Source organism: Pseudophryne corroboree, chromosome 1, assembly GCF_028390025.1.
Source record: "Pseudophryne corroboree isolate aPseCor3 chromosome 1, aPseCor3.hap2, whole genome shotgun sequence".
NCBI lineage: Eukaryota > Metazoa > Chordata > Amphibia > Anura > Myobatrachidae > Pseudophryne > Pseudophryne corroboree.
The window spans coordinates 450990249-451013427 of NC_086444.1; the positions used below are offsets into that span (position 1 = coordinate 450990249).

General features: G+C 44.0%; 1 protein-coding gene across 1 annotated transcript in view; it reads left to right on the top strand.

Annotated features, from left to right (window-relative positions):
• The first annotated feature begins 398 nt into the window (after positions 1-398).
• The window catches only part of LOC134892430 (myosin-6), a 48695-nt gene continuing 25914 nt past the window's right edge, over positions 399-23179 (top strand). Inside the window, exons 1-15 of the mRNA XM_063913609.1 lie at positions 399-466; positions 4095-4131; positions 7910-8118; positions 9064-9207; positions 10534-10690; positions 11264-11291; positions 11373-11478; positions 12310-12402; positions 12617-12680; positions 12943-13041; positions 13227-13330; positions 14483-14621; positions 20855-20973; positions 21149-21298; positions 22843-23013. Of these exons, the coding sequence (XP_063769679.1) occupies positions 7918-8118; positions 9064-9207; positions 10534-10690; positions 11264-11291; positions 11373-11478; positions 12310-12402; positions 12617-12680; positions 12943-13041; positions 13227-13330; positions 14483-14621; positions 20855-20973; positions 21149-21298; positions 22843-23013 (1575 nt within the window). The 5' untranslated portion in view covers positions 399-466; positions 4095-4131; positions 7910-7917. The remainder of the gene's footprint in view (positions 467-4094; positions 4132-7909; positions 8119-9063; positions 9208-10533; positions 10691-11263; positions 11292-11372; positions 11479-12309; positions 12403-12616; positions 12681-12942; positions 13042-13226; positions 13331-14482; positions 14622-20854; positions 20974-21148; positions 21299-22842; positions 23014-23179) is intronic.

The following is a 23179-nucleotide window of genomic DNA, read 5'->3' on the forward strand; positions in this document are numbered from 1 at the left end:
CACCGCAGTCCCTGAAATAGCTCCTCACTGTCACTCCTCTGCCTATTGTCCAGGGCTCAGGAATGCACACAAGTGTATCCTAAATCCAGCTCTTGCAAAGGGCAGAGGGGTCAAGGAGTGCAGAGAAGGGGGAAGGGGTGTGAAATTTTAAGAGGTACTAGCCTCTCCATACATGGCTAACCTGCTTTATTGTGTCACTGACAATCTGCTCTCTGTCATTCAGGGGTTGTGTTACACAGACGCACAAACGTACGCACACACCCCCACCCTAAATGCCAAGACAATAGTCTGTAGGTGAATGGTGTGGGACTGGATAATAGATTTGGCAAGGGGAGGGGGGCCAGCAGCCCACAATAGATTTAGACAGATGACATGTTCCTAATAAGGTAGGAGATGAGGATATAAGAGAACAAAAGAGGGCACATGTTCTATTGTCACCAAGGCAGAGTGAGCAGCCAGGCCTGGGGTAAGTTATTGGGCAGATACACACAGCAGGTACACAGTGCACTGCACTCAGGTTGAACACAATGGTCATGCAGATATCCATGCATGCAGAGTGAGGGCCTACATGAACAGAGGTTTGAAACACAGATGTGTACATCTCTCTCTCTTTCTCTCTCTCTCTCTCTCTCTCTCTCTATATATATATATATATATATATATATATATATACATACACACACGTACAGTACATATGGCTGGCACGGGTGGTGCAGTGGTTACCTTGCAGCCTCCTCATCACACAGGCTTTGATTTCTAGGAAGGCACTGTCTGTGAGGAGTTTGCATGTTTCCACAGTGTTTAGGGGGGCTTCCTCCGAGTGCCCAAGTTTTCTCCATCAATGCTAAAACATGCTGGTAGGTTAATCAGCTTCTGACAAAAGAAAAAATAAATGAACCTGTAATTGTACATGTGTGACTGTATATGTGATTGGGAATATAAAGTGTAAGACCGCTGGGGATTGGACTGATGTAAATATGAATAATGGAATAAGTGTGTGCTATATAACTGTATTAAGAAATAAAATAATAATAACAAAATATCATAAATGAAATACATTAAAGTAATCAGAAAAGATGGGTGAAGGCAGAGGTCAAAATGGAAGACACAGGTATTACCACAAGTGACAACACCATATTGTCCCATGTTATATCCATGTTTCATCTGGATAGCAGAACTAGGGTACTGTCCACTGTCCTGCAAGCTGTGTGACCTGCACACATCATGCTGCATGAGGCTTTGTCAATCCTTCAAGTTGATAAGGAACTAGTACATATCTCAGCACACTCTGCAGGTAATGTTAGGACTTGTATGTAGCTCAATAGATGATTATCCTGCACCATTTGTTGCGGAAATACTATCTTATATCTTCCATAGTCACTGACATGATATACCATGTTATTTGTTAAGCATAATTTCATTATAATCCTTAACTTTACACTGCAGATATGATCCTAACTATATACAATGTAATATTATAATACTGTATGCAAGTGATATTAACTTACTTCACAGGGGCTATACAGGTATGGTAAATATGTAACTATATATATAATATATATATCTTTGTTTGCATACTTACCATACCTGTATAGCCCCTGTGAAGCCCAGGTCTCCCTGAAGCCAGCTAATAGTGTTATCTATAGTGTTATAAGCATTGCCTATGACGTAATAACATAATTTATCCTTTGCAAAATATTGACTTCATTCTTTAGTACAAAAATAATTTGTTCATTATAAAGAACAACATATGACCTTACTCCCAATAAATGTGTATATTTGGTATTATACATATGTTAAAAGTAATCTATGAGTTTCCTTAATGGCTTTAACCATTAACCACCCTTCATGCTAAAATGTCAAATCCCATTAATATCCCTAATAACCCATTGAATAATTTGACTATACACATAGATATATTAGCTGCTGCTGTAAAACCCCACTTACCAGACACATACACAGTGCCTGATTTTACACAATGTCACTTATTTTATTTTGTGTAAGATGCAAATCTTAATTTGTGTATCTAGCCTCTGTATTATAGGAGCAAATATACAATACAGCGTCATGCCAAGAGTTTATTGGCCCTAGTATACAGATGTAGCCATGTTCATCTTTGCTGCGGTGCTGCATGCTGCGCCGAATTGCGGCTATTCACAGCCGACAATTGCTCCTTTCGTTCTATTAGTAATTAATGGAGCGTTCGCCGGCTTCGAATCGTTGCAGCCCGGCCCGTGATGCAGCATGCCGAATCGCAGCAAAGAGGAACATGGCCACGTCTGTAATAATGATTTCCAAATTCTGGCGTCTATGCATATAAGCCATCCTACTATTGTACGATCCCAACACTTCCAAGGTTTAATATTCTGTCCCTGCAAATGTTCTTGCCACCTGCTCTGTACATATTCCCTTGTCATATATATTAAATTCCAATCTTGATGTCTGCTCTACCTCTGTGATTATAATGAGAGGTATACTGCCCCTGCGTACACTACAAGTACTGCTGTAATGTCCATTTTTTGGCTTAGCTAGCAAACAGGCTGTTGGTTTTTTATAAAAGTGCATTTATATACAGTGCATTCATAGGGCTATTCATACAGTGGCATTGCTGTATTATACAATTGGTTGTCTGACACAATGTAATGTTCTGCAGCGATGTTGAACATGACTGTGTCATACTGTACATATTTCTGATGATGATATGAGCATATAGATGACAAAGAATACAAATTTATATGAAGTGGATAACCTATACTTTGATTAAGTGTATAGAGACATAATTTGAGTGGCAAATTTATGTGGAATCTTTACAACATATAGTTTACTAAGAGTTATTGATGATATAAATATGATTCATAACTAGGTTTCCATACACATATTGCATGTACATCAGAGTTTCCTATAGTGTCCGATATTTTTGTCAGTATACTTGCAGTATTATGGGGTATCTCTATCACTTTCCTGGTGTTTTCTGTAATTGAGGACCAGATTTATCAAGCCTTGGAGAGTGATACATTGCACAGTGATAAAGCACCATCCAACCAGCCCCTATTTGTCATTTTTCAAACACAGCCTGTAACATGACAGTTAGGAGCTGATTGGTTGGTACTTTATCACTGTGCAATTTATCACTTTCCAAGGCTTAATAAATCTGGGCCATAGTGTGGTTGATGTCAGTAAAGCTGCAGATGCTTGTTATGCTATGTATACATTACACAAGTGATAATATAATGTTGAATGTACCGCTTGTGGGGAATATACAATATATGATATCACTGTAAGATGTCCTCTATGCATCACTTTGTACATACTCATCTCTAACACCTCAACTATCTATCGTACACTCACTACATTGTCTTCTCTCCTTCTATAAATACACTTGTCTGTGTCTGTTCTAGTATCTGCATCCTGTTATCACTTGGCTCTACTCTGTCTTATCTCTGCTGCCACCAACACCTCTAATATTAATCTTTCTGTCCAAGACTCATCTTCACTAGATACCCTCTCTGAAATGTTCCTGCCGGGTACGGGTCGTTGGGTCGACTCAACTTAGGTCGACAGTCATTAGGTCGACCACTGAAGGTCGACATGGGCATTAGGTCGACGTGCACTAGGTCGACATGGGAATTAGGTCGATCGACAGGTGAAAAGGTCGACATGAGCTTTTGGACTGTTTTTGGTGTCATTTTCTTCATAAAGTGACGGGGAACCCCAATTAGTGCACCGTGTCCCTTCGCATGGCTCGTTTCGCTCGCCATGCTTCGGCAAGGTGCCTCTCTCCACTACCGCTTCGCTCGGCACAGGTTACCGTTCCAATCATAGTCCACGTGGATTGTCAAGTATGGAAAAATCCCTTTTTTTTTTTTGGTTTAAACTCATGTCGACATTTTGACCTGTCGACCTTTTGACCTGTCGACCTAATGATCATGTCAACATACTTACCATGTCGACATAATGCATGTCGACCTTCAGTGGTCGACCCAATGACTGTTGACCTAAGCTGTGTCGACCTAACGACCGTATCCCATTCCTGCTGCAGAGCCCCTCAGTGTTTTCATTGCTAACATTTAATCTTTCTTCTCCTTTCTGCACAGAACGTGTCCACTCTCTGGTCCTTTTATTGAAAACAAGGTAAGAAACACTTTCCCTTAACTTCTGTTTTCTGTTTGTGTTTTGCAATGACAGTCTGATCATCAGTGGGTGGTCCAATAAGGGGGTATATTTACAAAGATTCATGTTTTGGCCGTTTTGAAGGGTATTTGAACTCGAATGGTATCGGGTGCATTTTACTGCAACTTTTTGAATCCTGATACGATCATTCACTAAGCTGCCGAGTTTTGCACATTCGTTTTTTCCGATGTCGATGTGATTCGTAATATCAGGCAGTGTTTTACGGGAGTGATGAGTAAAACACTGCCTGACAAAACACAAGGAATCCCGGCCGGATCTGTGAGATCCGTGCAGGGCTTCATTGTGTACCTTAAAAAGTTGATTAAAGTCTTAAAAAATCTGAAAAAAATTGCGTGGGGTCCCCCCTCCTAAGCACAACCAGCCTCGGGCTCTTTGAGCCGGTCCTGGTTGAAAAAATCCTGGGGGAAAAAATGACAGGGGTTCCCCCATATTTAATCAACCAGCACCGGGCTCTGCGCCTGGTCCTGGTTCCAAAAGTACGGGGGACAAAAAGCGTAGGGGTCCCCCGTATTTTTGAAACCAGCACCGGGCTCCACTAGCCAGGTACATAATGCCACAGCCGGGGGACACTTTTATACTGGTCCCTGCGGCCCTGGCATTACATACCCAACTAGTCACCCCTGGCCGGGGTACCCTGGAGGAGTGGGAACCCCTTAAATCAAGGGGTCCCCCCCCTTCAGCCACCCAAGGGCCAGGGGTGAAGCCCGAGGCTGTCCCCCCCATCCAAGGGCGGCGGATGAGGGGCTGATAGCCTTTTGAAAAAATGTGAATATTGTTTTTAGTAGCAGTACTACAAGTCCCAGCAAGCCTCCCCCGCAAGCTGGTACTTGGAGAACCACAAGTACCAGCATGCGGTGGAAAACCGGGCCTGCTGGTACCTGTAGTACTACTACTAAAAAAATACCCGGAAAAAAAACAGGACACACACACACCGTTAAAGTATAATTTTATTACATACATGCACACTTCCAAACATACATACTTACCTATGTTCACACAAGGCTCTGTCCTCTTGTCCCTGTAGAATCCTTGGGGTACCTGTGAAAAAAATTATACTCACATAATCCAGGGTATCTTGTATTCTTTGTATAATCCACGTACTTGGCAAAACAAAAAAACGGAAACCCGACCACGCACTGAAAGGGGTCCCATGTTTACACATGGGACCCCTTTCCCCGACTGCCAGGACCCCCCCTGACTCCTGTCAAAGATGGTCCCTTCAGCCAATCAGGGAGCGCCATGTCGTGGCACTCTCCTGATTGGCTGTGTGCTCCTGTAGTGTCTGTCAGGCAGCACACGGCAGAGATACAATGTAGCGCCTATGCGCTCCATTGTATCCAATGGTGGGAACTTTGCGGTCAGCGGTTGACCGAAAGTAACCTCACCGCTGACCGCAAAGTTCCCACCATTGGATACAATGGAGCGCATAGGCGCTACATTGTATCTCTGCCGTGTGCTGCCTGACAGACACTACAGGAGCACACAGCCAATCAGGAGAGTGCCACGACGTGGCGCTCCCTGATTGGCTGAAGGGACCCTCTTTGACAGGAGTCAGGGGAGGTTCTGGCAGTCGGGGAAAGGGGTCCCATGTGTAAACATGGGACCCCTTTCAGTGCGTGGTCGGGTTTTCGTTTTATTATTTTGCCAAGTACGTGGATTATACAAAGGTCTGATTCTACACTGGATTATGTGAGTATAATTTTTTTCACAGGTTCCCCAAGGATTCTACAAGGACAAGAGGACAGAGCCTCATGTGAACATAGGTAAGTATGTATGTATGGAGGTGTGCATGTATGTAATAAAATTATACTTTCACGGTGTGTGTGTCCTGTTTTTTTCCGGGTATTTTTTAGTAGTAGTAGTACAGGTACCAGCGGGCCCGGTTTTCCACCGCATGCTGGTACTTGTGGTTCTCCAAGTACCAGCTTGCGGGGAGGCTTGCTGGGTCTTGTAGTACTGCTACTAAAAACAATATTCAAATTTTTTCAAAAGGCTATCAGCCCCCCATCCGCCGCCCTTGGATGGGGGGGGGGGACAGCCTCGGGCTTCACCCCTGGCCCTTGGGTGGCTGGTGTACCTGGTTAGTGGAGCCCGGTGTGGTTTCAAAAATACGGGGAACCCCTACGCTTTTTGTCCCCCGTATTTTTGGAACCAGGACCAGGCGCAGAGCCCGGTGCTGGTTGATTAAATATGGGGGAACCCCTGTCATTTCCCCCCCCAGATTTTTTCAACCAGGACCGGCTCAAAGAGCCCGAGGCTGGTTATGCTTAGGAGGGGGGACCCCACGCAATTTTTGTTTCAGTTTTTACACTAAACAGACCCTTTCCCATAGATAACCATGCACAGATCTCACTGATCCGTGCATAGTTATCCAAACTCGACTGGAAAAAGCAGGTCTATTTTTTTGCTGCTTTTTTTAACGAATCGAAAAAAAATAGACCCACACTTGAGCACTCAGAGACTAACACCCAAATACGAATGAATAGTGAATGCCCGTATTCTATGAAATAACAGCCGCGTTTGACCGATGGTCTATTCATTCGTATTTCGGAACTTTGCAAATCAAACCATTCCGAATAGTCCAAACACTGCCGAGATTGGTGCTTAGTGAATTCCCGGATTGGGACTTAGAAAAAAAATCGGACAAACTCGAATTCTTAGTAAATATTGGCCAAGGTCTGCATCCGGATGATCACCATACTGTAGCTAGGAGAAAGGTTGAGCAGTGGACATACAGTAGTAAAAAGATAAAATCTGAAGTTTTGATCAGCCTTTATCAAGGCACAATAAAAATACATACATACATAATAGCCATATAACTGGCATACATTAACATAACATAATTAGCTACAACCAAAGCTTAAATTATCTTTGTTGTTTGAAGGTTATTATTGGTCTTGTTTTATTACTATTTATTCCCAATGGTAAAGTGCTGTGTGGTCTCCTGGCATTATATAAATAAATATGAATAAATATGTTCAGTCACAAGGAGAATAACTAGACCTGTGTTGACAACCATCTGCTTCAGTGATTGTTTTTCTTGGTTTTCAATGTACCATAGTCCAAAGGGAAGTAAAAGTCTTCACTTCTGGTTCGCCGTAGCCTAATAGAGGATTTGGGGACCTGAGAAGATAATAAAGCTTCCACATACTAGCATTGCGTGCCACTAAATAATCAGAGCAATGAGTTGTTGGAACTCCATCTTGCTGAGACAATCACTTGTCATTTCACAAACGGTTTCATTGTAATTGGCTGGCAGTGAGAGGAATCCAAGAGATCTTCTTGCTTTGATCCCACAAAAATAGACTAATTGAATCGCTAATTTCTATTTCAATGGGGTCATTCCCTTCAGCTGAATTTCTACATGTAGCACACACTCTGAAAACCCCATTAAAATGAATAGATCATGAATGAAAAATATGCAATTTTTAAGGAAAGGCTATGTTAAATCTAATTAATTGCTATTTTTGAAGTTGCACTCAATAAAAAACGCCACAATTTATTATTCATTTTTATTAAATGGCTGTTGGACAGAATAGAATTTGTTAAAAAATGTTTCAAGAATATTTTGATTGATTTATAATTAGTGGAAATACTGGAGTATGGTGTTACATCACTTTAAAGATACATAAGAAGAGTAATGTCACATAAGTACTTAAAACTGTCATATATTATTTCTCCATGTAATAGGCTAAATTTATATCTTTCTCTCTTGCAGACTTCACAATGGGTGACGCAATGATGGCGGATTTTGGGCCTGCTGCGTCATATCTGCGAAAGTCGGACAAAGAAAGACTAGAGGCTCAGACTCGTATTTTTGACATTAAGACTGAAGTTTTCATCCCTGACGTGCAGGAGGAGTTTGTAAAAGCCAAAATCACCAGTCGTGAAGGAGGCAAAGTGGTCGCTGACACTGCAGGTGGCAAGGTGTGAGAAACCATGCCTAAGTGTTATATGCTGTTGTTGTCATGTATGCAAAACCAGTGCCAGGCCCTCATACAGTATACTTATAAGAGTCATAGATAACTATGAATGCATCATAAAGTTTGTATTTAGTTTGTCTTATTACATACATGACAGCTGCTAGGAAATGTATACAGCAGTGATCCCCACAGAGAACTAGCTATTGTTTTTAGATTTATACAAGCCATCAATTGAAGCCCCACCAAAAAGCATATACTGTACAACTTGTATTTTCTTAAAAGTTTTATTCTTTTAAAAATAAAAATAATAAATGAATATATATTTACAAATAAACACTCAACCATACACAATCCTTATAGATTGATGGTGGGCAGAAGACCCAATGTGAGAGATGAAGCAGGCCACAAAGAGATGTCTGTCAGGAAATCTATTACTACTATACAGGGCCCTACAGACTGGCTGACCCACCACCGAGCTGCCGGACCGCTTATACGGCAGACGGGTGACCCGGCGGTGGGGGGGGAGTGAAGTTTCTTCACTCCCCCGGTCACCCGGCACCATAGCAGTGCATGCTAATATGGACAATCTCGTCCATATTGGCCTGCATGCATAAGCGACGGGGCACCAATGATGAACGAGCGCGGGGCCGCGCATCGTTCATCGTTGATGCCTACACACTGCACGATATGAACGAATTCTCATTCATTAAGGAACGAGAACGTTCATATCGTGCAGTGATATCTGCCAGTGTGTAGGGCCCATAAGATTAGGCAGTTGCAGTTGTAGACAGTTTTGATAAATACAGATTATTGTGAAATCATGTGCAGATTCTTAAATGTAAAACAATAATCTGTTAAACCTTCCCCTGCACACATTTATTTGCCAAATGTATTGACTGATGCAGTCCTCTTCATGTATTAGTAATTCTTTCTTTTTTTATGGTTCCAGACCGTCACAGTGAAAGAAAGTGATGTGCACCAGCAAAACCCACCCAAGTTTGATAAAATTGAAGACATGGCGATGCTGACCTTTCTGCATGAGCCAGCCGTGCTGTACAACCTCAAAGAGCGTTATGCAGCCTGGATGATCTATGTGAGAGACTAGAACATGTTATCCCATATGTACATATTGACAGTTCGCACATATGTCTGAAGAAAGACTGTCAGATGATAACCTAGAATGTCCTGTCTCTACTATATATATATATATATATATATATATATTTATTTATGGACACCCAATTTGGGGTTGTTACGTGGAGGGCACCGGCTTATTTACTATCTATTATCTTTGGATGGAGTGCTGCTGATTTCTACACAATATATATATATATATATATATATATATATAGTATACCACTCTTGTGTGTGGTCACGCCCTGATATATGCACACCTTGCGTATGGTGGACACATACCACAAGAGTGGTATAGCTATATATATATATATATATATATATATATATATATATGTGAAAGCCATCACTCACTTACTCACTCGCTCACTGACTGACTGACTCAGCACTAATTCTCTTACTTCCCGATATGTTAGGAAGATGACATTTAACATAGGTATTCTTCAGGTGGGAAATAGGAAAACTACGTACTTTGAATTTTAAAAAACCTCCCCTAAGGGGATGAAAAGAGGGTTGAAATAATGACGTCATTACTGATGCGTGGCTTGCGTTGTGTGAACGATAACGCCCAAATGGACAATCGTTTCAAAACTTGGATTGCACCTCCAGTGTGTAGAGTTTAATAAACTACAAAAATGCAAAAGTCCTCACTCACTAACTGACTGACTGACTGACTGACTCATCACTAATTCTCTTACTTTCCGATATGTTAGGAAGCTGAAATTTAACATAGGTATTCTTCAGGTGGAAACTAGGAAAACTACATAATTAAATTTTTTATAAACCTCCCCTAAGGAGACGAACAGGGGGTTGACACAATGATGTAATTACTGATGTGTGTCTTCCATTGCGTGTACGATAACGCCTAAACGGACAATCGGATCAAAATTTGGATTGTACCTCCAGTGTGTAGAATTTAATAAACTACAAAAATGGTCCTGTCACTTTTTACCATATCTGCTATGGGTGCTCCTCGGGTAACGGCAAGAACCATGGATTAATATTCACTTACATTGACGTCTCAAATTTACAGCTCTATAGATTTACCAAATATTTAACCATAAAAATCAGACACTCCCGTGTGAAGAACGGGTAGAACAGTTAGTATATATATATATATACACACATATACCAGATGTCATGCTATCCCCAGTACAAAACCATAATCAGGGTGCCTGAACATAGATGAAGATATATACTACCGGAGGAGCAGCACTGCCAGCTTGTTAAATAATTTAAAACCACAGCATAAGTAAACTTCATGTAATTTACTCTTTCCTCCCAGACATACTCAGGACTGTTCTGCGTGACTGTGAACCCCTACAAGTGGCTTCCTGTGTACAATGCAGAGGTTGTGGCTGCTTATCGTGGGAAGAAGAGGAGTGAAGCCCCACCTCACATCTTCTCCATCTCTGACAATGCCTATCAGTACATGCTGACAGGTCAGACACCGCATCTCTGTCTTTAATATAGAGATTGACAGATAGATAGATAGATAGATAGATAGATAGATAGATAGATAGATAGATAGATAGATAGATAGATAGATAGATAGATAGATAGTGGCACTCAGGAGGCTTTTAGTAAAGGTGAAACAGCCTATCTATATATGGCTAAAGTACAGAACATGGGACCCTCTGGGCTAGCATAACTAAACTGCCTCAGAACACTATCCACGTGGACATCCATTTGTATTGGTAACCGGTGGTGAGAAAAGCGAGCCAACATGCCCGAACGTGGGAAGCGAAGCAAACCCGCCATGGTACACGTTTTAATGTTCTGAACAAGTTAATGTAGTTCTGAATCAGTTCAGTTATGCTAACCCAAGGAATCCCATGTTCCAAACTTGAACCTTTATAAACTGAGTGTATGTATGTATGTATGTATGTATGTATGTATATATATATATATATATATATATACTGTATAGTATGTATATGTAGTTTGTAGTCATGTACTGTCTGATCCAAGTGTATCTGAGGTTCAATAGGTTTCTCTCTTTTCCTTTTCCTTAGATCGAGAAAATCAGTCCATCCTGATCACGTGAGTTTATCTTCTTTGCTGCTACATCGCTAACATTTGTGTCTACGTTGCTCATTGATGTCTCTCATTTTTCTCTTTTAGTGGAGAATCTGGTGCTGGGAAGACTGTAAATACCAAGCGTGTCATCCAGTACTTTGCTAGTATAGCAGCAGTTGGAGGAAAAAAGGATGCAGCCAGTGCCAACAAGGTGAATGGGCATACAGGGCAAGACTGTGTGCAGCATAACTGAAAGTAGGCTGTTATAATAGGGTGGTGATGGTGGTGGTGAAGCGGGTTCAGTCAAGGGTGTAGCTACCATAGATGCAGGGATTGCAGCTGCTATGGGACCCAGAGCTGAGAGAGGCCACCTTCCCTGTCAAAGATACGTGTTATATTTTTTCCCCCATTGGGTGGTACATAGGGGGCCTTACAAGCTTTTGCTTTGGAGCCTACAATATATCTAGTTATGCCCCTGGCCCTGCTCCTTTTAATGTAGTATAAAATGAACAGGAAGGCACTATACTGTAACAGAATATGAACTGAGGGCACTGTAATGTTGCATATTATGAACTAGGGCCACTGTAATGTGGCATAATATGAACTGGAGACACTGTATGCCATAATGTGAATTGGGGGTACTGTGCTGCATAATGTGTAATGTGTACTGGCAGTCATAAAATGTGACATAATGTGAACTAGGGCACTACTATGGTTCATAAATTAAACAAGGACACAACTATGGGACATAAAAATATCAACTGTTGCAGTGAATTGTCTCTTTAGAAGCATTGGGTCAGGGGGCCCTTCAAAATGTGGCTTTGGGGCCTACAAAGTACTGGATACGCCCCTGGGTTCAGTGTAGCTGAATCTGAACAGGAAGGATGGAGATAGAAACAACTGGCAAGGAATAATGACACTAATGGGCATAATGATAGAAGAGGGAAGAGGCTAACTTGGAAGAAAAGAATTAGAGAGACAATAATAATATAATTAGATGTATCTGACTCAGTCTCACTGACCTAGTAATGCTTTATCCCAGGGGACTCTGGAGGATCAAATTATCCAGGCTAACCCTGCACTGGAAGCTTTTGGCAATGCAAAGACACTCCGAAATGACAACTCCTCCCGATTTGTAAGTACCCAACCTTTCACATCATATTCCACCCATCAGCTAACCACCTATTCTGCTTGAACTATTTCCCATAGCTTTCTTACACAGTATTACTCTTCTGTCTTTTCCATGTTATCTTCCTTATTTATCTGCCTTTCTTATCTCTGTCTCCTGACCTATGGATTTCATTCTCTCCTCATTGTTTTTTTCCCTCTCTTATACTCACATTGTCCAGGGTAAATTCATTCGAATCCACTTTGGTGCCTCTGGAAAGCTGGCTTCTGCTGACATAGAGACCTGTGAGTTATGAGTTAATTTCTTCTCTTCTGTCACCTTTCCAGGAAAAAATACAAATGGCTTACTGTATCAGATGGGAGTTTATGTCTAGACAGATATGTTCATTTCTCAGAATAACATTTCATAAGTAAACATGAAGGAATTTCTCTTGAACAGTGGCAATCATGATAGCTTTCATTGCTTCATACAGTAGATATTCCTTCCCATCTACCACTTACTCCTCCTTTACTGTATCTCCAATCACTCATCCTCTTTTTCCTTCAGATCTCCTGGAGAAGTCTCGTTGCATCTGCCAACTGAAGTCTGAAAGAGATTATCACATTTTCTACCAAATCCTGTCCAATAAAAAGCCAGAGCTTCTGGGTGAGTCTTTCTATGTCCATCTTGTTATCTCAGGCTAATGCCATTATGTAGCCTCCAGACATTTATGCTATACAGCTGCATTAGAGAACTTGAGCTGCACCTCTATGCCTTTCTGCTGTATTATGATGGTTTATACAGTGATTATTTCCTGCCTATTATGATATTTTTGTGGTTTTTAATGGCAGACATGCTCCTGGTTACCAACAACCCATATGACTATTCCTACATCTCCCAAGGAGAAGTCACAGTCGCCTCCATAGATGACGCTGATGAGCTCATAGCAACAGATGTAAGCAAGTTTCCACGTTTAACTAATCCCTAATCAATCAAATGCACATTTACATATGCTAATGAGGGTCCCTCATTATATGACCACATCAAACTGAATTTCTCATCTCATTTTCTTGAATCCCCACTCTAATAAAATAGATTATCCATTTTGCGATTCATCACTAAATCCCTTCCCCACAAATATTCTGTTTTATAACTACAATGTTCCGGTCATGTTAAATTGAAAAACATTTTCTTCCTATGGCGTTGCACAATGGAGCAGCAGGAGATAATACAAAATAGGTCACCAAACCTATAACAACATATGCAAGAATAAGGTACAATCTCACTTGCGCTCCAAACTGTCCAATATTTTCGATGATCCTCAAGTGGTATTTTTCACAATGTAGTCAAATGGTCCAATGATGATCACATAATAAATAAAATAATCACAAAATAGTGTAATACTGTCAATGAACACAATTCCATTCTTGGTGATAGTGGAAAAGTATGAATGTGTCGAAAGTCCCAAATCTAATTTAAGAGTTTCTCCTTCCTTTCATCATAGCACCCAAGATGATGATAGATGAGAAGCTGGAGTAAATTCTTACATGTATGCTTACTTGTAACAGATAGCTGTAAAGCAAATAAAGGTTTCTTTTAGGCTTCTCCTAGGTCCTCACTGGATATAGGTGGAGACTGATGTCTCTCATGACATTTGTATGGAGCCAGAGAAAACCAGTATTAAAAACAAGAGCTGTTTTATTTATGGTAAAATATAAAAGATTGACAAAACAACCGTACCATATAGATGTTATAAATTGTCCATTGTAAGATGTAACCCGGGTATTGATATACAGTGCTTCAAAAATATGGAATTAGGTAGTGTGCCCAATAACTTACACTGCTTCGACCTAGGAGAAGCCTAAAAGAAACCTTTATGTGCTTTACAGCTATCTGTTGCAAGAAAGCATACATGTAAGAATTTACTCCAGCTTCTCATCCATCATCATCTTGGGTGCTATGGTATAAGGAAGAAGAAACTCTTAAATTAGATTTGGGACTTTCGACATATTCATCCTTTTCCACTATCACCAAGGGTGGAAATGTGTTAATTGACAATATTACACTATGTTTCGGTCTTATTGTCTGTCTTACTCTTTGACTCCAGAGTGCCTTCGATGTCCTGGGATTCACTGCTGAGGAAAAGGCTGGTGTGTACAAGCTGACTGGAGCTATCATGCACTCTGGAAACATGAGGTTCAAGCAGAAGCAAAGGGAAGAACAGGCAGAACCAGATGGGACTGAGGGTAAGGTGGATGCAATATACAATAGTATTACATGAGAGAATGGAGATCATTTGTGTGCACAGTGTAGTACAAGGAAGAAAACTTTACACCATAAGTCTCTGCTAGTCAGAGATGGTATTGCAAGTCTGACCTTCACAGCTCCCATAGATAAGAAGAAGGCCTTGTCAAAGCATTGTCTATCTACAGTATACTCCATTTGTCCACACTTTATTCAAAATCACCAAGGCTTTAGTATAGTTGTTGTGTTTCAAGCAGGCACCACCACATGTCTACAAGAAAAACGGGATTTTAATACCTACTGGTAAATCCCTTTCTCGTAGTCCATAAGGGATATGGGGATTCACTTAATACAATGGGGTATGGAAGGGGTCCAAAGGAGCCAGTGCACTTTAATTTTTTTCAACTGGATGTGCTGGCTCCTCCCCTCTATGCCCCCTCCCACAGGCAGTTATAAGTAAAATAGTGCCCAAAGCAGAAAGGATATACTTGAGAGAAGGAACATAACAACGAGTGGTGAGATTCACAAACCAGCACACTATAACATAAAACAACCAGCAATGGCTGGAAACAAAAATAACAACAGCTGAACAGGTAACTTTCGAAAAAGAAAAACCTGCAGAGAAGTCAACGTACAGAGGCGGGTCGCCCACTATCCCTTATGGACTACGAGAAAGGGGTTTACCAGTAGGTATTAAAATCCAGTTTTCTCTGGCATCCATAAGGGATACTGGGGTTCACTTAATACGATGGGGACGTCCCAAAGCATCCAGAACAGGCGGGAATGTGCGGAGAAGCCTGCAGTACTGCCTGCCCAAACTGGGTATCCTCTTTTGGCCAGGGAATCAAACTTGTAGAACTTCACAAAAGTGTTCTTCCCCGACCAGGTAGCAGCTCGGCATAGTTGTAAGGCTGAGACTCCATGGGCAGCCGCCCAGGAAGACCCCACTGATCTTGTAGAGTGGGCCTTCATAGACTGTGGAACTGGCAAGGCTGCTGACACATAGGCCTGTTGGTTAGTAGTCAACCTAATCCAAGAAGCAAGGGACTGCTTAGAAGCATGGCAGCCCTTTTTGTGTGCATCATATAGCACGAACAAGGAATCCATCTTTCTCAACTGAGCCGTTCTCTTGACATAGATCTTCAAGGCTCTTACGGCATCTAACGACTCCGGAGGAGTAGATGTACCCGAACTGCAATCAGTTGATTCAAGTGAAACGCAGAGACGACCTTCGGCAGGAACTGCTGTATAGTCCTGAGCTCAGCTCTGTCATCGTAAAAGAACAAGAAGGGACTTTTACACAATAGGGCCCCCAATTCTGAGACACGCCTAGCAGAAGCCAGGGCCAGCAACATCACCATCTTCCACAAGAGGTACTTGTCTTCTACCATCATCAAAGGTTCAAACCGGGAGGACTGTAGAAATTCCAACACCACATTCAAGTCCCAGGGTGCCGTGGGCGGCACAAAAGGAGGTTGTATGTAGAGAACTCCCTGCAAGAAGGTCTGAACTTCCGGCAACACTGTCAACTTCTTCTGGAAGAAAATTGAAAGAGCTGAAATCTGGACCTTAAGGGAACCTAGACGCAAGCCCTTATCCACACCAGCCTGCGGGAATCGTAAGAGACGTCCTAAATGGAACTCTGCAGGTGGATATGTGCGTTCCTCGCACAGGGAGACAAATCTCCTACAGATATGATGATAGTGTTTTGACATTACAGATTTTCTGGCCTGAACCATGGTTGCAATAACCTTCTTGGAAAGGCCTTTGCGAGCTAAGATGTTCCGCTCAACTTCCAAGCCATCAAACGAAGTCACCGTAAGTCCGGGTAGACGAACGGTCCTTGTTGCAGAAGATCTTTTCTCAGTGGCAGTGGCCAAGGGTCTGTCACGGACATGTCCAGAAGATCTGCGTACCACGCCCTCCAAGGCCAATCTGGGGCAATCAGAATTGCCTGGACTCCTTGATTACTGATTCGTTTGAGCACCCTCGGGAGCAACGGAATCGGAGGAAACAGGTAGACCAACCGATAAGGCCAAGGAGACGTCAGCGCGTCTATTGCCCTCGCCTGAGGGTCCCTTGTTCTTGAGCAATACCAGGGAAGCTTCTTGTTGAGTCGAGAAGCCATAAAGTCTAACTGTGGGCAGTCCCACAAGTCGACAATCTGTTGAAACACCTGGTGGTGGAGACCCCACTCTCCCAGGTGGAGATCGTGGCGACTGAGGAAGTCCGCTTCCCAGTTGTCCACCCCCAGAATAAAGATTGCGGACATTGCTATTGCATTTCTTTCTGCCCAGAGGAGTATTTTTGACACCTCTTGCATGCAGGCTCTCCTTGTCGATTGATGTAAGCCACTGCCGTGGCATTGTCTGACTGAACTTGGATCGCCCGATCCCTGAGCAGAGGAGAGGCCTGAAGCAGAGTATTGTAGATTGCCCGAAGTTCTAGAATGTTCATCGGAAGAAGTGCTTTGAGTGTTGACCACCTGCCCTGGAACTGAGCCCCTTGGGTGACAGCTCCCCATCCTCTCAGACTCGCATCTGTCGTGAGGAGGATCCAATCCTGAATCCCAAAACTTGCACCCTCCAGTAGGTTGGAGGACTGCAACCACCACAGGAGGGAGATCCTGGCCTGAGATGACAGACGGATTATTCGGAAGATGTGATTCGGACCACTTGCTCAGGAGATCCAATTGAAAAGATCTGGCATGGAACCTTCCATACTGAATGGCTTTGTAGGAGGCTACCATCTTTCCCAACATCTTTATGCAAAGATGAATGGATATCCGAATAGGCTGTAGGACTAGTCGTATCATCTCCTGAAGTGTTTTTGCTTTGTCCTCTGGGAGGAACACTTTCACAGTATCCATCCACATTCCCAGGAACAGGAGCCGCTGGGTTGGCTCCAAGTGGGACTTCTGGAAATTGAGGATCCACCGATGGTGTGACAGAAGTTGGATAGTACGGTCTATATGGAGCAATAAAAGCTCCCTGGATCTCGCCTTTATCAAGAGATCGTCCAGATAAGGGACAATATTGACCCCCTGGACCCGGAGTTGGAACATCATCTCCGCCATCACCTTGGTGAATACTCTCGGGGCTGTGGATAGGCCGAAGGGTAGTGCCTGGAACTGGTAGTGTTCATTCAGCAGGGCAAACCACAGGTAAGCCTGGTGAGGCAGCCAAATAGGAATATGGAGATAAGCGTCCTTTATTATATCCAGAGAAACCAGGAACACCCGTTACTCTAGGCCCGCAATCACTGCTCTCAAGGATTCCATCTTGAACTTGAAAACCTTGAGGTAAGGGTTCAAGGATTTCAGATTCAGAATGGGCTATACCGAACTGTCCGGTTTCGGCACCACACACAGGTTGGAGTAGTAGCCCTCTCCCTGTTGTGGCAGTGGTACTGGAACAGTGACCTGGGACTGGACATACCTTAGGATAGCCTGTTGCAGCATAACCCGTGTATCCTACAAAACTGGTACGCCTCATTTGAAAATCGTTGGGGAGGAGCGCTGATGAACTCCAGCTTGTAGCCCTGGGAAATGAAGTCCCTTACCCAGGTATCCTGGCAGGATCCGTCCCAGATGCTGCTGAAGTGGCGCAGACGAGCTCCTACCTCGAGGTCCCCTCGGAGTGGGGAGGCACCGTCATGCTAAGGCTTTTGTGGAAGCTGAACTGGTGCTTGGTTCCTGGGAAACAGCAGCAGCTGGTTTTCTTGCCTTACCCCTGGTGCCTCGTGCCACATTGGAGGCACCTCTGGCCCTAGATCTGAACCTGGTGGTCCGAAAGGACTGGTGGGACGGCCCGGGTAGGAACACCTAGCCGGCGGGGCCCCAGAGGGGAGAAACGTGGATTTTCCTACAGTGACCTTGGAAATCCATGTATCTAATTCAACCCTGAAGAGCCACTCCCCTGAGAAAGGAAGAGACTCCACACTGCACTTGGAATCTGCGTCCGCAACCCACTGACGCAGCCACAAAGCTCTGCGCGCCGACACTGCCATGGTAGTAGTCCTGGCATTAATAGTGCCTATTTCCTTGAGAGAGTCACACAGCACGCGTGCAGTGTCTTGAATGTGTTTGATGAGGGTCACCGTAGTCCAGGTATGGATGGCATGAGACATCCAGCAACCCGCTATAACAGGTCTTTGTGATACACCAGCCGCTGTGTAAATAGACTCTAGTGTAGTATCTATTTTCCTGACCCCAGGGTCCTTGAGCTGAAAAGACCCAGGGGCCGGCAGTACCACCTTCTTAGAAAGGCGGGAGACTGAGACATCTACGGCTGGGGGTTCTTCCCAATGTTTCCTACCTTCCGGTGTAAATGGGAAAGAGCATAAAAACTTCCTTGTAACCTGATATCTTTTATCAGGAGTTTTCCAGGCTTGTTTAAAAACCTCATCTAGTTCCATAGAATCAGGGTAGGTGATGCTGAGCTTCTTCTGCGCTAGGAAAAATGACTGCGATGCAGCACTGTCTTCCAGTGGGATTTAAAATACATCCCTGATAGCAACAATGAGGGGCTCAATACTCTGTGTAGAAGTGGAATCTTCTATATCAGGTTCCAATTCCTCCCCCTCCTCCTGAATATCCTCATCAGATAAAGCAAGTAGAGCAGGCAGCCCATGTTTAAGAGGCCCTGAACTAGTGAGGGGGGGGGGCTGTCTTTCATCAGCCTTAGCAGCCAGGTCTGCAACAGCCTGTTGCAGTTGTTGACGTCATGACGTCTCTCCCATAGAAGTGGAGTGGGCGTCCAGAGATGGGGGGCAGCGCAGCAGCGGTCGGGAAGCAAGAGCGGGGCTGGTAAGTATTGTGGTTTTTTTTTGTTTGTGTTTGTAAGCGGCGCTACTGGGGCACAACTACAGGGGGCACAACTACTGGGGGCACAGCTACAGGGGGCACAACTACAGGGGGCACAACTACAGGGGGCACAGCTACAGGGGTCACAACTACTGGGGGCACTGCTACAGGGGCACAGCTACTGGGGGCAAATCAACTGGGGGCACAGCTACTGGGGGCACAACTACAGGGGGGAGCACAGCTGCAGGGGGGCACAACTACCGGGGTCACAGCTGCTGGGGGCACAGCTACTGGGGTCACAACTACTGGAGGCACAGCTGCTTGGGGGCATATCTACTGGGGGCACAGCTACAGGGGGGCACAAGCCCCTTCCCTATGAAGAAGCCACACACCTATTTTCGGGCGCACACCTTTGGCACGCACCAACTCTATTTTACCTGGGGGGGGGGGCACAGGAAACTTTTGCCCTGGGCGCCACAAGGTCTAGAACCGGCCCTGTGAGTACAGTAGCGGCTCTCCCCCTTGTAATACACCCCTGTAACAGTTTCCTGTGTATCCCGGAGTGACTGCAGGAGATGTGTGTCCTTGCTGCTGCAGTGCTGGGCAGAGGAAGGCGCCAAAATTCCGTTGGTCCTGCTCAGAGGAAGCTCCGCCCTCTGTAATGGCGCCAGAGCTACAGAGAATATTTATACTGGCAAAGTCTCCCTATCATGTGCAAACATCACAAAGGCTGCTAGTTTGCACTACTGCTGCCAGTGTACACAGGGGGGGGGGCTATAGCAGGTCCCCCCGTGGAGGGTCCTGTATGCCGCCCCCTCATTTTGCCGAACTAAGAGTGATATATGGCTTGCAAGATTACAGAGCATTAGTCACAAGGCATGCACAAGGATTTGATATGATGTACCGATGGACGGGATGCCAGCGGTCAGAATAACGACAGCGACATCCCGTCCAGCAGAATCCCGACAGCCCCCCCCAGAAAGTACCCTAACCCTCACCTGCCCCCTACCCTAAACCTATCTCTCCCTTCTGGGTGCCTAACCCTAACACCCCCTCCCCTGTACCTAACCATCCCCTTCTCGTTTCTGCACCCCAACCCCGCTTCTAATGCCTAAACCTAACCTCCTACCCCCCGCGGCAGGACGCGTGCGCATCCTGCTAAACGAACGTTCGGGATTCCAGGCATCAGTATCTTTGATGCCGGCATTATGCCGCTGTTCGGGATTCCGGCGTCTGTATTTCCGTTATCGGGAGCCCCGCCTGGTGCCATTTTAACTACATCCCATGAACAAAGCTTAATCTTGCAAAGAAGCCATCTTGTTCATTTACACCAAATATAGACAGCATCACAAATATGTCTGTCCTATTATTTATACATGACCACCCCAGCATTTAGGCTTAGTTGTCACATGAACATACCTTATGTTGCAGAGGCTGACAAAGCTGCCTACCTCATGGGTCTGAACTCTGCTGACCTCCTGAAGGGTTTGTGTCACCCCAGAGTCAAGGTGGGGAATGAGTATGTCACCAAAGGACAGAGTGTCCAACAGGTTAGTAAATGTGTTTTCTATTGAGAATTTTCTTTTATCATATTTCAACAAACCTTTCTTTGCTAAATTTACTGCCTCTAGTCCCTTCTTATTTGTGGTCTCTCGGTTCATCTGTGAGGAACTTGGTTCATTCCCTTCCAGTCTTTCTCATTTCAGTTTTTTCCTCATTGCTTAGGTGACCTATTCTATCGGTGCCCTGGCCAAGTCAGTGTACGAGAAGATGTTCATGTGGATGGTGGTGAGAATTAACACCACATTGGAGACCAAGCAGCCCAGACAATACTTCATTGGAGTGTTGGATATTGCAGGATTTGAGATCTTTGATGTAAGTATTTGGTCAGTTAGAGGTGTATTAAAACAGATGAGTGGAATAAATAGGTTCAGTTGCCAATTATATAATAGTTGGTCTATATAGAAACTTACCAGGCCATGAGGCTCACAACTAGACAGAGTTAGTAGTATATATGAGCATGACTGGACTCCATTGAACAAGAGATTGGGGTGACTGTGTTTCACACACTTGGCAAAATATACCAGGTGCACCGACAGCTCTGCTGGGCCCCGGTACTGGGAGAGGCAGAGACAATGGTGAGGTGTGGTCAGTCCTACTCCTTAGACAAGTTTTTTTTTAAAACAAAGGTAATGTGTCGCCGTGAAGCGCACATGTGCACAGGTAGGTGCAGGTTTCTGATCTGGTGGGCGGCGGCTGCAGAGGCGGCAAGCAAATTGGATCACTCCCCCTGCACATCATGCAGGGAGAGGACTGACTGCTTCCGCAGCTGCTTCTCTCCCCAGCCCAGCACACAGCAGTGTGTGCCGTGTGCTGAGCTGTGGAGAGAGGCTGCCGCAGCAGCCAGTCCTCTCTCTCCCTGCCCACAGTGCCTCTATCTGCAACGGGGAAGAAGGGGGGAGGGGGGGGCAGTCCCCTCCAGCAGGCCTGGGCCCAGGTAAAGAGTACCCGTTCCCCCCTCTCCCACCTCTCGGTGACCACTGCTCACCTAAAATGTTTAAAAGTTTACTTTAAACAAAGTAAAAAAGAATACTGGGTATTTTAACATTGATAATGGCTCGGTACACTGAGTATATACATGCACAGTGATGACAGTACACTATTTGCAGACTGCTACTTGAAAGTCTTGAAGTGATATTAGATTTGGAATAGTTAAACCTGATGACGAGAATAGAGTTTTATAAAGTCATATTGAAGTACCGTAAATCATTATCCTAGAATAATACAGATGTATCCTTTTATATTGTGGCTTCAGTCTGGCCACATAGGCCCTATCTGCGTCCCATGTCCCATGCGACGCATTGAGTTTGCGTTGAGTGTCTTTTTTGTTCTAAAAGTGCATTTTTTTTTTTGCATAAATGAAAGAACTGGAAATGACAAAAGTGAACTTCTAGCACACAGACCACAGGGGCTTGCATCATTTGCAAATCTGTGTAAAAATGGCTCTAATGTGAGCAGCTGCAGCATTTCCTCATGCCAAGTTCCATTGTGTTTCATCTGCAACTTTGTACATGTGTAAAGCCAATTCCTGTGCGGTTAACGCCCCAGCCTGGCATTTCTGTTACACTGTGAGCGGCATTCGCTGCGTCTATGATGTGACTAAGATGCTGCTCATCTCAGAGATTCTCAGTTCCACCAGACGTCCTGTGTCATGTGGGGTAAAGACGATGTGTGTATGAGAACACATCTGTATGTGAGATGTGTTTTCTGTTAATTCAGCCTTAATTTGTATTTCAGCATCCCCGTGCTAGAATGATCTCTTGACCTATAACTGCCTTGCGTATTGTCTTTCTGTTTCTACAGTACATGTAACATAGATCATTTTCCTTATGTACTGTATTAACCCTTTCTACCACCAGTTTAACAGCTTTGAGCAGCTCTGCATTAACTTCACCAACGAGAAGTTGCAGCAGTTCTTCAACCACCACATGTTTGTGCTGGAGCAGGAGGAATACAAGAAGGAGGGCATTGAGTGGGAGTTCATAGACTTTGGCATGGACCTGCAGGCCTGCATTGATCTCATAGAGAAGGTGAGGTTGGCTTCTGGTTACACAGTAACAATTATGAGCGTCTCTGTGAATGTAACTATTCACAGGCCTGATGTTTGAGTTGTGAATACTGGTTATAAACTGATTTTGAAGCTGGACATGACCATTGTTGTGTGAACAGCCGTTTGTACAGATGTTTGTTCTCCAG